This window comes from Lolium rigidum, chromosome 4, assembly GCF_022539505.1.
Source record: "Lolium rigidum isolate FL_2022 chromosome 4, APGP_CSIRO_Lrig_0.1, whole genome shotgun sequence".
NCBI lineage: Eukaryota > Viridiplantae > Streptophyta > Magnoliopsida > Poales > Poaceae > Lolium > Lolium rigidum.
In genome coordinates, this window is record NC_061511.1 from 183,827,998 (window position 1) to 183,840,050 (window position 12,053).

The 12,053-nt window shown below is 48.6% G+C and overlaps 1 protein-coding gene across 1 annotated transcript; it reads right to left on the minus strand.

The window, feature by feature from the left end:
- Positions 1 to 5,917: 5,917 nt before the first annotated feature.
- On the minus strand, positions 5,918 to 8,327 carry LOC124706541 (gibberellin receptor GID1-like). Its single transcript, XM_047238205.1, has 2 exons — positions 7,902 to 8,327; positions 5,918 to 7,258 (listed from the first exon to the last, which is right to left on the minus strand). The coding sequence occupies exons 1-2, from the start codon at positions 7,938 to 7,940 to the stop codon at positions 6,224 to 6,226; spliced, it is 1,074 nt and encodes a 357-aa protein (XP_047094161.1). The 5' UTR covers positions 7,941 to 8,327; the 3' UTR covers positions 5,918 to 6,223.
- Between the last annotated feature and the right edge of the window lie 3,726 nt (positions 8,328 to 12,053).

The following is a 12,053-nucleotide window of genomic DNA, read 5'->3' on the forward strand; positions in this document are numbered from 1 at the left end:
CTCAGGAACTGGATGTTTCTGCCCATTCTCTATGATCATGTTATGCAGTATCACACAATAGTTCATCACCTCCCACATCTGATCCTCGATCAAGTCATAGATGGGAACCGGACAACTGCAAATCTCTGCTAGAGGATACCAAATGCTCGCTCGACGTCCTTCCTGGTAGGTTCTTTCTCCTTGGCAAATCACACTTCCTTTGGCAGCTAAGGGTTTGAGATCGTCTTCACAAATGTTGACCATGTAGGATAGATGTCATCGGCAAGGTAGTATCCCGTGTTGTAGTGGCGCCCATTGATCTCATAGTTCACCGGGAGAGAATGGTCATCAACATGCTTGGCAAAGATAGGCGAGCACTGCAAAACGTTGATGTCGTTGTTTGAGCTAATAATTCCAAACAATGAGTGTCAAATCCAGGTATCATGTGTAGCCACTGCCTCAAGTATCACACTACATCCAACTTTGTGGCCTTTGTACATGCCCGCCCAAGCAAATGGAGATTTATTTCACTTCCAATGCATGCAGTCAATGCTACCAAGTATTTCAGGAAATTCTTATGCTGCATTGATTGCAAGGATCCTCTCAGTGTCTGCAGCAGTCGGTGATCTCAAGTATAGTTCCCCAAACACTGCTATGATTGCCCTGCAAAACTTGTGTAAGCAATCAATGGCGATGCTCTCGGCCATGCACAAATTGTCATTTACACTATTGCCCAGAGCTCCATATGCAAGCAACCTCATGGCGACCGTGCACTTATGTAGCGAGGAAAATCCAATCATGCTGGTGCAGTCCAGTTTGCATCGGAAGTAGGGTTTCAAGTCCCGGACGGCATACACAGTCTTCAAACAGATCTCCTGGCTCATCCTGAACCGCCGCCGGAATGTTGCTCATGGTGCAGCAGATTACCGGCGAAGTAATCGGCGTACAGCTCATCCATGTAAAGTGCATACATGAACTATGTACTTTATTAACACATGTTTCCACATATTTTCAACATATATGATGTTATTTCCATGTTTTATATTAATTTGTGGGGATTTAGCAATGATCCCCTTTATTTAGGTTATAACTCTGCATAACAGGAAACCCTATTTTGTGTATAGGTCACTTTTAGAGATCTATATGGAGTCAACTCGAGTTATGATTTCGGGGACGTCGTTTCTGCATCAAGAGAACCAACATGGACTCTTGGACCAGACCTAGAGGGGCCTGAGGCCCAAAAGAGACCAGGTGGCGCGCCCAGCAGAGGGCGCGCCAACCACCCTATCTTCGCCGCCGATCATATGATTCACTTGATTCTTTCGTGAACCGACTTCTTTTGACCTAAAACCACTATATATATGACCCCCGAGGGTTCTCTGGAGGAGAACGCCTCAGAAACACAGAAACACGAAAATGGTGGCTGCTGCAGCGGAGATTGGAGGGGGAAACTCCACTTGAACCGCCGCTGGAGGGATCTCCACCTTCTTCAACGTCTTCCTCATCAACACCATGATCAAGGGGGAGTATTCCACCTCTAGACTACGGGTTTGTGGCAGTAGCCTTATCTATTTCTCTCGTGTTCTTCATAGATCTTAGTACCATATGAGTTGCCCAAGATGATTATGGCCATATATGTAATTCATATATGGTGGATCTCTATTCTATGATATTTTGCTATGATATTTGACTATACTTTGTGCAAAATGTATCAATAGATGCATATTATGTACCCCGTTCTTAAGTATTGATCCAACTTCTAGTGTGTTAGTTGGACTAGCATGGTTTTAGTGATTGACTATTGACAACAAATTCATGATCTATTATGTCTTTGTCTTTTCTTTTGCTATCTCATTAGGGATAAAGTGAATGCATGTGTTATGTTCATCACGTGACAAAAGTGATGGTCTTGTTTGGTCATGGAAGCATATTTGATATTCAACCACCATGTCAAAGTACGGCTATGCTATGTTAATTCGTAATACAAGATTGCACGGAGTTTTTCCTTTCTTGTGGAGTATAAGAGAGATATGTTGCATCGTCTCTATGTTAGGACGTGATCTACAACTTTAAAGAAAGAGTAGACAATTGAACCCATGAATCGCGGTCCAATTTTAATCATAAGAAACATCTTTCCATTGCATTTATGTTACTTTATATTTTCATTATTTTAATCCAAAAATAGGAAAATAATTAGTTTTCTTAATTGCACACAAAACCCAAACCCAATCATCCTTTTACTGTTTTTACTTACTTTACTTTACTTGTCTAGTTTATTTTACTTGTGTTACTACTTAATTTACTATTACTAATACGAAACCTTGTGCTTGACAACCACACGGTGGAGTTGGACACACAAGGCTTTGTTTTATTTTGCAAGATTGCTAGAAGAAGAGAGGGGGAGATAACTCTATACTCAATTACCCGAGATTTCAATATAAACCTCGAGTCACCCTTGTGGAAAAAATACTCTGCTGACACAACACTCTGCACTTGGAGTCCCAACCTCATCAAGACTATTTTCTGGCATCGTTGTCGAGGAAATAATCAAGACACTCCGTCAAGGGAATCCCTTGGCAAGTGTCATCAACAGCATGATGAACCCCTCCAGGCGATGCCTCGCCTTGGCCTTGTGGCGTCCCGGCGCAGAGCTGCCACGCCGCGGCTTTGAGTTTTGCTCGGCGTATAGGCTGGCCAGGGACGCGAGGGTCATCATTGTGCTCTTCATTTTCGGCAGCAACGCCGTTTTCCTCCTCCAACAGTGATGGTGATGCACGACGGCGAACTTGGCAGTAGCTAGGAGTGGGTGAGGGCTTTCTACCGGCGTGTACGCGATAGAGAGGATAGGGGTGGTGTCGACATCGAGATGGCGGCGACACGGGGATAGGTGGTATGTGCAGCACGATGGAATCTTTGTGGGGAATATGTGTTGTGCCACCGACAGACGTGGGGCCCACGCGCCTTTCTCTCTATCCGTCGCTCCACGATGCGTTAGGTTCGGTCTGCGATCGCCAGATGAAAGTATGGCCCGATCCGGTGATTTATGGCCTGTTGGGGGCGCACCTAGGAAAATTTACTTCATTCCACGATAGAAATCGGTCCGGAGAGGGGGTGCTAGGCCGGCGAGTGGAGATGCTCTAAGTGAATTCAACCATGAGAAATGAATGGTTTGCGTTTTGGTGTAGTGGTTTTGATAGATGGCCGTGACACATTGTGCAACGCGGATATGGTTTGCTGCTCTGCATATTGGCGCAGCTAGCTGTCGATTCTTTGGATCTAACGGGGGGCCATAGCTGCAGCTCTTTGTCTGTCTCTGGTTTCAGCTCATCCCGTACACCTGTCTTCCACGGGTCGCCGGAAATAGATGGGCAAGCAATGACCTCCTGTGCAATGCTTGCATGAAATGCACGGAGAGCAGAATAATGCCACATACATTCATACCAGCACCAGCCATCGCAGAGTGATCAGGGAGGCGGAGACTCGAGAGACAACCTTTGTTAGATGGCTAGACGGATAGTGGCATTTTAACCATTAGAATTTTAACCCTAGGTTTAACAGAAGACTGTGTTTCTGTCGAGAGTGATCCAGCTGGAATGACTTCGTTAGTATCAAGATCCGCTGGATCAGTTTTTGACTCAGTCTTTTGGAGGTGCTCATAGGGTATGCCATGCATGCATCGTGTATGTAAGTGTTTTTGTAAACGTGTGCAAGGCTGTACTATATTTCGAAAATATAAAGAGTCATAGACTCAGGTTTGAGCGAAATCACCGTGCCAGGTTCTACTGGGAGGGCACGGGGCCTAAGAGGCGTTACCACTTGGTCAACTGGCCGGCTGTGTGCAGACCCAAGGAGTGCGGAGGGCTGGGGCTCCTTAACTCCAAAAAAATGAATTGGGCGCTGATGCTTAAGTGGGTTTGGAAGCTTTTTCAACCAGATAACCCTATTTGGGCCCAGATCATCAGAGCGAAATACGTCTCGGCTAACAACATTTTTGAGGGAACGGGACAAGGGGGTTCCCAGTTCTGGCGTAGCCTTCACAAGATCAAGCACCTTTTCAAGCTCGGAGCTAAGTACAGTATCCGCGACGGGAGGCGAACGATGTTCTGGATGGACAAATGGTCCGGCGATTCCGCGCTTAAAGATAGATTCCCCAACCCGTTCGGCGATTGCCAACGCTCGGATGTGCACGGTGGCTCGTGTGTGTGGGGCTAGGGGCTCTATCTCCTTCCGGAGATCCCTCGACCCTCGGGGGTGCTAGATTGGCGGCAGTGCGAGAGGCATCATCGAGCAAACCATCCTTACCCAGGGCCAAGATGGGGTGTCTTGGTCCCTAGAACCCTCTGGGTGTTTCTCGGTTCGATCCATGTACCTGAAGTTGGCCCAAGGGGCGTCTGTTGCTCATTTCCGAGATGTGTGGTCGGCCCGGATCCCGCTTAAAAACAAGATCTTTTCTTGGCAGCTTGTGCTCGGCAAGCTTCCCACAGCCATCAACATTGCTTCCAGGCAGGGGCCTGGCAATGGATGTTGCAAGCTGTGTGGTAGACCGGAAGATGAGTCGCATATTTTCTTCACGTGCTCGCCGACAGTGTTTGCCCGGAGCGTTACCCGCCAACCTGGCTGGACCGTGCACTGGTGCCCCGCTAATTTTGCCCAGCTTTTCGCTATCGTCTCTAGTCCGTCGGGTAGATTTAGACGATGTGTGTGGCTGTCTGTTCATTGCTCAATCCTGGGCTCTTTGGCTTTTTAGAAACAAGATGACCATTGAGTCAAAATTCATGAAACACCCAGCTAACATTATTTTCAAAACTATGCTGTTTCTTCAGATGTGGTTGCCGCTAGCAAGGCCCCTGGATCGTCCCTGGCTCGAGCACGCGGTGGCAGAACTAAAGCGGCTGCACGACGCAACTAGCCCTAGAAGACCCGATCAAGACGCATGATGCTGTTCTTGTAGCCTTTGTGCTTTCCCGCCTGCGTGGCGTTCGTTGTTGCTTTTATCTTGGCCGAAGCTGTAGTGCCGCAGCATGTATCTCTGAATCCTGTTGAACCTGAGGGCTTTATTAATTTAAAGTCGGGCAGTCCATGCCTTTTATCTAAAAAAAAAGGTTTGAGCGAAATCCACAATTATAACGGGATAAATCCGGTAAGACGAGCGGGGACGCGACAAATCACCCTCCCATCGCAGGACCCAAGTACGCCCGTCACAGAATTAGCTGCCCGTACAAGGGAGGTTTCGCCACGTGCTACCGTGGAGGAAACGACAAATCAGTTATTATCATCAGCTCAGGCCACTGAACCAGCAGTACTACTGAATGAGTACCACTACTAATACAGTAGTCCTAATCAAGCTTTCCGCAATGCTCAAATTGAAGAAAGCGATAAACCGCTGCCATCTGCGCGCAATCATCTTTTACATTCACCGACACCAAAGCGGATGGGGAAAAAAAAGAAACAGAGGGATATTGATCAAAGTAGTAGCACTAGACGCGGTTACAGCATCGGCAGTTGAGAAATGTGTATACAGACAGTACAGGAGGATCTCATCAGAATTACATGGAAAAAGGGACGAGAAAGTTAGGCTAGACTGGACTTGGAGCATCACCACATATGGGTAGTAGGACACGGATCGGGTCCGGGTGAGAGCCGAGAGCTCGCACCGTCCAATCCGTAGCTGAAAGAAGCAGCTGCTACCACATCAACAGCAACAAACAAACAAACAAAAGACCCTCCTCCATCGTAGATGATCAATCGCTGTACACATAGTTAGACGGCAATCTCCTCACTGATAGATAGACATAGGATGCAGCCAGCAGCTGCTGGTGCGGAGGAAGATGAAGGCGAAATAATATGCTCCTCTCCATCAACCGATTTGTCAAATGCGGATACACGACGGAGGGAAGGCACTGGCCACAGGCAAAACATGTATGGATAGCAAGAACAATTAGTGGGACGAAGGCCATGGATGGCCCGAGGCCATCGAGTTGTTTATCATCATCAGACAGTCATGGGGATTCATCAGTTTGGAGCGTGTGATCACTTTGCCAAAAGACAGCGCGGCGAGCCATTGCCGGGCTCCAAGATGATCCCCAGCTAGGCGGTACTAGTATAAGAGAGACGTACTATAAGTCAAGCTTACCATTGATTCAGCTTCTTGTTCCTATAGGCAGTAGTAGAGCAGTAGAGTAGAAGTAGTAGTATTTGATGGATGGATGGATTGATTGCATCGGGACAACCAGAAGTGTATGTACTAGATGAGGTTAGCTTGGAGGAAGTCGGTGATCTCCTCCATGACCTCGTGGTAGTGGTCGGTGTTGGACAGCAGGTAGAAGCCTATGGTGGCCTTCTCGCGGTGCACCACCTTGACGTCGTGGCCGTCCTCCCGGAGTTCGTCGGCGTAGGCGAGCTGCCGGTCGCAGGTGAGGTCGAGCCCGGACACGATGATGAGGCTCTTGGTGAAGGGCAGGCCCTTGAGGCGCCGCCCGTTGGGGCCGAAGGGGTTGCAGGCCGGGTGGTCGCGGTCCGCGTCCTCCGGCAGGTACGCCTTCCAGTACCAGTCCCTGTCCTGGATGGTCACGAAGTACTTGCCGTCCAGCCGCCGCTCCGACTCGGCGCGCTCGGTGCCGCCGAACATGGCGTTGAGCAGGATGTTGCCGTATATCTTGATGCCTTCGCCGGCGGCGCGGGCGGCGACGTGGTGCGCGATGTTGCCGCCCGAGCTGTCCCCGGACAGGAAGACGCGGAGGCGCGCGTCGGCGCCGCTGCGCAGGCACGGCTGCGCCAGCGCCCACTTGAGCGCCGTCCAGCCGTCGTCGTAGGCGCACGGGTAGCGGTGCTCCGGCGCGCGGCGGTAGTCGACGGAGATGACGACGCCCTTGCTGAGCTTGACGAGGCGGCGGCAGAGGTGGTCGTAGATGAGCGTGCTGGAGGAGGAGTGCGCGAAGCTGCCGCCGTGGAAGAAGATGATCACGGGGAGCGGGTCCGCGGACGGCGCGCCCGTGAGGAACTCCAGGATGGGCAGGGTGGCCGCGGCGGCACCGACCGCCCCGTTGGCGGGGACGGGGGCGGGGGCGACGGCGCGGTAGATGCGCACGCCGAGGCCGACGGAGTTGTCGATGACGTGGTCGAAGGATGCGACGCCCTCGGTGGGGTGCGCGTTGGCCGGCGTCCGGCGGTCCAGGTACTCGGCCAGGTCGCGGTCGAAGGTGCCGTCGGGGCGGCGGAGCATGTTGTAGGCGACCTTGAAGTTGGAGATGAGCACCCAGGTGTTGAGCGGCACCACCGTCTGCACGACAAAGCGAGAACAGCAACAGTGAGGGAGTGAGACCACCACCGCCAATCAGCAAGCACCAGCAACAACAACAAAAAAGTCCGAACAAAAAAAGCACAATCACTCGGCGCTCCCCCGCAAGCGCCTCCTATTTCTCTGCTGTTTCGCGGTTCGGACAACAGCGCAATGCGAGGCGCCATGTTCCGGCCGCCGCTAGCTAGAAAAGATGCAAGCTTTGGGGGCGCGCGAGCTCGCTCGCTGCAGGGCACGGATGGATATGGATGTGGATGACTGATTTGTTTCTTGTTTGGTAGCTGTATTAGTAGCCTCCCCCATCCCTAAAACAACCGAGGCAAGGCGTCGGGGAATAAAATTGGGATTGAGCCCAAAGGGGAAACAAAGGCAGCGACGGAGCGAGAAATCGCAGCCGCAGCGCAGGCCCTCCTCCACGGAATCGTAAGTAAAGCGGCGGCGACAAATCAAGAATCGCGCGGCGGGGTGCCCACACCCACACCACACCACACGCTGGAAGGAAGGAAGGAAGGAAGAAGACCCAAAAACGAGAACCCAAACAGCAAAGGACGGAGGAGACACATGCTGCGCTAGTGCCCCCAAACCGGCGCAGGAAGCGCCAAACAAGGGGGGAGGGGCGACGGACCTTGCACTCGTTGCGGTTGACCTCGTCGCTGCCGGCCATGTCGGCGCCGGATGGATTGGGTCTTCTCTCCTGCTCCTCCTCAGCTGCTACTGCTGCAAGATCTCCCCGGGGAACAGAGCCTGCCGCCTCGCTCAGGGCATGGGCCTCCAGCAAAGCCAAGAACCGCGGCGCAGGATCCCGGGTACCGAGTCCTGCAGGAACCCCAGCCGCCGCCGCCGATCTCCTCCGGGGCACTCCGAATCCGGCGCCAACCAATCAGGTCTCGGAGAAGCGAAGCAAGCAGGAGCAGTGAGGTGGTGAGAGCGAGAGTACGAGGAGGCGGAGGGGGGGCTTAAGAGGGCGGCGGGCGCGGTGAGCTGTGGCGTGAAGCAGAGGGACGGAGGACGAACTGGGGAATAGGACGAGACGAGCGCGAGGACGGGAGGTAATAGGGGAGGCCGGAAGGAGGAGGACGGAGGAGACGACAAAACCGGGCGGCTCGAAAAGTAAAACTCGCTCGCGCGGGGTGGGCCCCAAGCCCTCCCCAACCCCCACTTCCCTAGCTAGTATTTTAGTACTGTACTTATTTATTTTCTCTCTCTCCTCCCTCCTGGTTTTTTTTCTGCTTATTTTAAGTTTTGGACGGTTTCGCGAGGTTTGGATGGATCTGCGGCCTGCCGTGGTGAGAAATTCGGGGTCTCTTTTTTCTTTGTTTTTGCGTTGCCTTTATTGCCGTTTTGGCAGTTTTCTTTTAGCCTGGAGAAGGGGACGAACTGTTAGGTGCACCAAGATGATAGTAGTAGGGTGTACGTACGTGGATGGTGTGTTGTGCGGTGGAGATATGCCGCTGCTGTTTGCCTGCCATGGCGACGCTGTGCGGTACTGCATCGATCATCTATGCGTGGGCTCCCTGCTCAGCCAGTTATGGTGGATCGATCGACCCAAGATACTGCATGCTTTGGCTTTGTTAACAATGTTGCACAAGATATTATGTTTTTTTTTCAGCGAGAATTTGGGATCAATCAGGTCTGGGATGACGATATTCATCTCTGGTTTTCATCTTGCTTTGCCCAACAATGTGATACTACTGGAGTAGTATTATTCCCAAAAACATGGTTCCGCCTCTTCTTGGCAAATATATATATTTTCAGCATACATATATATTTTCTATATTGTTTGGCGCTGCGAGAATTCCTTGAAAATAAAAAATTTGTTTCACAATTATTAACAGTAGGGCTGACTCTTTCAGGTTTGCTGCACATGGCATTACAATTCCTGAACATAAGTGAATTGGCATTCAGGATATGATCAATTCCAGTGGTCATCGCAATAGGACGGGCATGGGTGATTTAGCAGCCATCATCATTAACCCATCGTACAACGACATGAAGACGGCGTTCTCTTGTAACACCGAAAATCGCTGGGAGTGGTTGTCGTTGCCTGATGTAAGCCTGCAGTACGCTGCGACCCTCCTAGCTAACGCGACGACAACAAGTTTGTTAGGACAAACTACTGCAAATGGGTATCTTTTTGCAACTCCCATAACATAAAATGTGATCCGAAGAATCCGCCCCCATGGTGAAGGCACCGTGGGACGGACCATCGGGCTCGAAGTGAGATGCCAGTGCACGTGTCGCAACCAGGGTATCATTGTGGAGTGAGCACTCACCGATGTGGTGTAAGGGTACATTGCCCCTATGTGTGGTTTTGGTAATTAATGACAACCCCTATGGACTAATGTTTTCATTGAGTTTATATGAAGGAATACTCCATAGGTACTACTTGTATTTCATGTGTTGGATTCAAGTATGGATGCCATGAAGATAAAGATATACGTACCTTGTGTATTGACATCAAGACCATCAATTTGAAGATATATATGTGATATGATCAAGAAGAAGAAATGAAGATGGATTTCTTATGTGAAACTCAATATTAGCCATGATAAAGATATGCGTGGGCTCCCTGCTCAGCCAGTTATGGTGGATCGACCAAAGATACTGCATGTTTGGCTTTGTTAACAAAGTTGCCCAAGATATTATGTTTTGTTTTATGGAGAATATGGGATCGTAGTTTTATCTTGCTTTGCTCAACAATGTGATACTTCTACGATTATTCCCAAAAACATGGTTCCACTTTCTTTTGGCTAATTAAACCTAGGATATATATATATATCAAACAATATAATTGTGGCAACCATAACATCTACCGATGATTACATACCGATAAAGCGTGAGAAAGAAAAAACTTTCCAGCTCATCTAGGGCACACATACACAACATTCCGAGAGAGAAGTAACTTGGGAAAAAAGGAGAATTTGAGAAAAGCATATCCGGAGATTTTAGGTACACCAACCACAACTTCGGGACGAAATTTTCTTTAAGGAGGGAAGGATGTAACACCCCAAGTTTCCAAAAGATTGCGGGGTAGAATTAGAAAGGGATGTGCATTGCATCGCAAAACTTGCAAAAATTTTGCACTTAATTGCACAAAACCTAAGGGGGTCAAAGTTTCTCTCTCGTTACCATTAGGGTTTAGGGTTTCGAGAGTGCGATAAATTTCGACATGACCTCTTTTGAAATTAGGGTTTTGAAAGGGAGATGAATTTGAATTCATATTCAAATTTGAATTTGAATAAACTCATGAATGAATATTGAAATCATTGTAGAAATAGAAATACAATTTGAATTCAAATAATAATAGAACATAAGTGAGTATTCGAATTCAAATAATAATAGAACATAAGTGAGTATTTGAATTCAAATTACAAATAGCCCATTAGGAAAAACCTTGAGCTTTATTGATCATCACACAATGATACATTGTCTTTACAATATCCAGGAATTATAAAATATAAATAAAAAATAAAAAAGTAACTTACAATGTTGATTTTAAATAGAAATAAACCTAGACTAAATCCTAACTAAAAGCTCCTCTGATTTTGATCCCCAAGCCTAAATTCCTGCAAACTTGCAAAAGCACAAACACAAAAGAATCAAGGTAAAAACAAGTGGCAAATGCCACTAGTCAGAATCAAGAATAAATTACCACAGGGGGTAATATCAAACCTGTCGAGCTGATCGACTCAGCTCAAGTTCCAACCAAGGCAAGCACACAACTTACTAAGGGCATTGCATGCCACCCAGCACACATGCAAGAGCAGTGACAAGTAGTGTTTGGCACTGCGAGAATTCCTTGAAAAAAAAGGAATTTGTTTCACAATTGTTGACACTAGGCGTCACTGTGTCAGTGTGTCACGTTTGCCGCATATGGCATTTCAATTTCTGAACATGACTGGATTGGCATTAGGATATGATCAATTTCAGTGGTCATGGCAATATGACTCACATGGGTGATTTGCCAGCCATCATCATTAACCCATCTTACAACAACATGAAGACGATGTTTCCCTCGTAACAACCACAATCACTTGGAGTGCTGCCATTACGTGATGTAAACATGCGATACGCTGCGGTTGATGGGTATGTCAGTTTTGAGTTGTACATGCGGAAAAAAATCAATGACGGACAGTGTCACCTGCAGCAAATTCCAAATAAAGTGGTGTGCCCCGATTGCAAAGAAGCAGCTAGGTTGGCCGACCTCCCTCCTGGCTGACGCGATGACAACAAGTTTATCGGGACAAACTACTTTGGAACTCCCACAACATAAAATGTGATCCGAAGAATCCGCCCCCAGGGGTGAAAGGGGATTCTTCCCCAACATTTTCTAAGGGTTCTTGAGCATCTTTATACCACCATTATTGAACCCTTTGAGTTTGTTTCCTCTACCTTTCCTGCTATGATTCTTGCATCTTTTCGAGGGTTCTGAAAGAGGAGACCTAGATCTGCAAACTCCACCAATCCATCCCCCCTCTAAGTGAGGGGAACCCTTGTGATCTAGATCTTGGAGTCTTTGCTTGACCTCCACCATTTTTCTTCCTCTTTAATTCCTCCCCAACACTTGTTGCTTTGGTGCAATTTGAGTGTGAAGGATTTGAACACCTAGGGTGTTCTTACTTTGCATCGTTGCATAGTGTTGATCTATCAATTACGATTTGTTTGAGTGAGAGACCTTGAGCTTGTTACTCTTGGAGGGTGACCTCCTAGTTGGCTTGGCGGTTGGTGCTTCGATGACCTCTTTGTGGAAGATTGTGAAGAGGTGAAAGGACGAGAT